The sequence below is a fragment of the Vigna angularis genome, chromosome 8 (assembly GCF_016808095.1).
Source record: "Vigna angularis cultivar LongXiaoDou No.4 chromosome 8, ASM1680809v1, whole genome shotgun sequence".
In the NCBI taxonomy this organism is placed as follows: Eukaryota; Viridiplantae; Streptophyta; class Magnoliopsida; order Fabales; family Fabaceae; genus Vigna; species Vigna angularis.
Window position 1 is genome coordinate 7,402,043 of NC_068977.1, and position 2,734 is coordinate 7,404,776.

The 2,734-nt window shown below is 40.1% G+C and overlaps 1 protein-coding gene across 1 annotated transcript; it reads right to left on the bottom strand.

Moving 5' to 3' along the window:
* Positions 1–1,300: 1,300 nt before the first annotated feature.
* On the bottom strand, positions 1,301–1,720 carry LOC108343908 (methyl-CpG-binding domain-containing protein 9-like). Its single transcript, XM_052867765.1, has one exon. It carries the CDS (start codon positions 1,718–1,720, stop codon positions 1,301–1,303), a length of 420 nt encoding a protein of 139 aa, XP_052723725.1.
* Positions 1,721–2,734: the final 1,014 nt, after the last annotated feature.

Here is a 2,734-nt window from a genome sequence, read left to right on the forward strand (position 1 = left end):
ACGTCCTCTTCCAAACAATTCTCTCACACACGCGGCAGCTTTACCACAACCTTGTTGTTTCTATCCCAAAATTAATTCCATGGACTACAACCTCTTTTCTTCTCCACATGCTTCTCCACATCACGTGTATTTATTCATACCCTGTTAGACAAAAAAGGAAAATATCTTTATATTTTTATTTAAAAACAACTATAAAGGTTGATTATAGATATCATCATATACCAGAACTCCAAGCTGCTGAATTGTTCCCTCATATCCGACTCAGGAACTTGTATTTTGTTTAACTTGGAAGAATCATTGCACGATGTCACCACAACACCAATATTGCACTCAATCTTCAAGCAGTCATCCTTGAGAAAACATGAAGCCTCAAGATCTTTCCGATTGCAGAACCGGTTATAACCCCTAACACACAAAACAAAACCTGCATCATTATTCATCAGTACAAAATGCACTCCTTCGAAAACAGATAACACAACTAACTCCAGATCCCATTCAGAAAATCACAACATTTGATTAACATGCTACTTTTTTGTCTCAGATTTTAACTTCTATCTCTCTAAAGTTTGATATATACATTTAGTTGCTACAAATAACATGCTTTTGAAAACAAACCACATTCGAATGAAAGAGAAAGAAGAGACAAACAAACCACATGTTGCCACAGGTTTTGGAAACGCAGGGTCCACATTCGAATGAACGAGTAATATTAGCACACTACATTTATTTAATGTTCCTAAATCTCCAGGTTGAAAAGAAAAAGGTTGTACAAAGGCATGATACATTTATAAACAAATATAAATATCAAGCAAATAATTCACAAATAAAAATATAGTAAACAAATTTATTTATCATATCATATCACACATGCTTCAGTTCATGAATGTATATTAATAATTGGTTAAAAGGGAATCAATGCCATCACATACAAAATTGAATGAACCATCATCCAAAAACCTTCACGGTAAAAAATAAATCAAAAAGCCAACAGAGTGTATCCAACGAAGAATCATACACACCTGGATACCAAGCATATTTCCAATATCCCCCAAGGCTTCATGGGTATCTTGGTTTTCTTTGTAAATATGGAACCTAGAAATTTCACTGGTAGAAACATTTAGTTGACAAACAAATACAATGTAAAAACAGGAAAACGACAACTGCAAATAAGAAATGCAACGATGAGCGGCTATCACTTTCTGACAATGTGAGAGTGAGTTGTAACCTGCAGGATGTGAGATCTGAGATTTTTCAACAAGCAGCAGCACTAAAATTGGGGATGGGGATTTGGATTAGAACCCTAGGAGCTGTTATCGAGAAGCTCCTTCACTCCCAACGACCACCGCTTTCTCTTCACACCAGAGGCGACGCACTCGCAGGCGAGGTGGAAGCCGCACTCGCAGCCGTCGCACACGACGAGGTGGTAGTGGCTCTCGGCGGCGGCGGGGCAGGGCTTGGAGCAAGCAGTGCAAGAAGCGAGGCCACTGCTGGGGAGGACAACGGGGGCTCCCGGTGGCGGCCCGGGGTTCTCGTCATAATCGCGGACGATGTCGGTGGCGGAGTCCGGTAGGGTTTTAGCGAACAAGGAGGAAGGCGAAGGGATCTCGTTAAGGTCGATTCTGAGCCCTGAGCGAGCGTCGTGGTGATGGTTGTTGTGTTGTGGCTGCAACTGTAGCGCGTTGAGGTTGCAGTCGCTGCCGGTGGAATCGGGAAGCTCCATGATCATCGGAAAGCGGCACTGAGTCACACGGCAGCGAGTTAGGACTTTGAGTTTGAACCATTGTGCTTCCGATTTTGGAGTGAGATTGGAGCGTAGAGAAGAGAGAGTGAACTAGGTTGGAAGATGAGCGCGAGAAGAAGGGGAGATGGGAGAGGAAGACGCGGCGAGAGAGTAAAAAGAATAGTGGAGAAGGGGTGAAAATACGAAGGGACACTGACTCGGTTATTTGCTTAACCGATGTCCAAATTGTTTGAAAAATAAAAATTTAATGCGAAGGAAGACATGTGAGATTTTGTAGGCTTTTTATATCTCGGATAGAGGCTTTTATATCTCGGTTATGAAGCGGTAATAGACGTTTTTTTCCTCTTAAACTGAGACTTATAAGGTGGTTGAAATTGTAAAAATATCATTGCATTTTTTTATGCTTCAGCTTTCTAGAAACCAAAACGTATTAATGTGTGTTTGAATTCTCATTTTGCATTAGTGTTTATCAAATAAAGTTGTCACGTGAAGGTAAGATCTTTAAATTTGGAGATAGTCACCTTGAGTTACCAAGATTTATTTAGATAATTCATTATTTAGATAATACATGAAGCAATTTCTCAGCAAGAAGAAGAAGTATTTAGATGAGGAAATAATTGAAGTGCAGGGAAATTGCAGTGTCATCATGCAGAAGACTCTCCCTCAAAAGTTCAAAGATTTGGGGAGTTTCACCATTCCTTGCACCATTGGAGACTATGATTTAGGGAAAGCTCTTATTGATTAGGGGCTAGCATCAATCTGATGCCCTATCCATGCTTAAAAAGATTGGTGGTCTTGAAGTCAAGCCAACAAGAATGATGCTTCAGTTAGCAGATAGATCTATCAAATATTCATTTGGTGTAGTTGAAGATGTGATAATAAAAATTGATAAGCTTCAATTCCCGGTGGACTTTGTAGTAATGGAGATGGAGGAAGATGCAGAGATATCACTCATCCTTGAAAGACCTTTCATGAAGACAACTATGGTTGTCA

What these genes read in the sequence shown, in the direction of transcription:
- LOC108343908 (XM_052867765.1), bottom strand. Translation starts at nt 1,720, where the DNA reads ATGGAGCTTCCCGATTCCACCGGCAGCGACTGCAACCTCAACGCGCTA.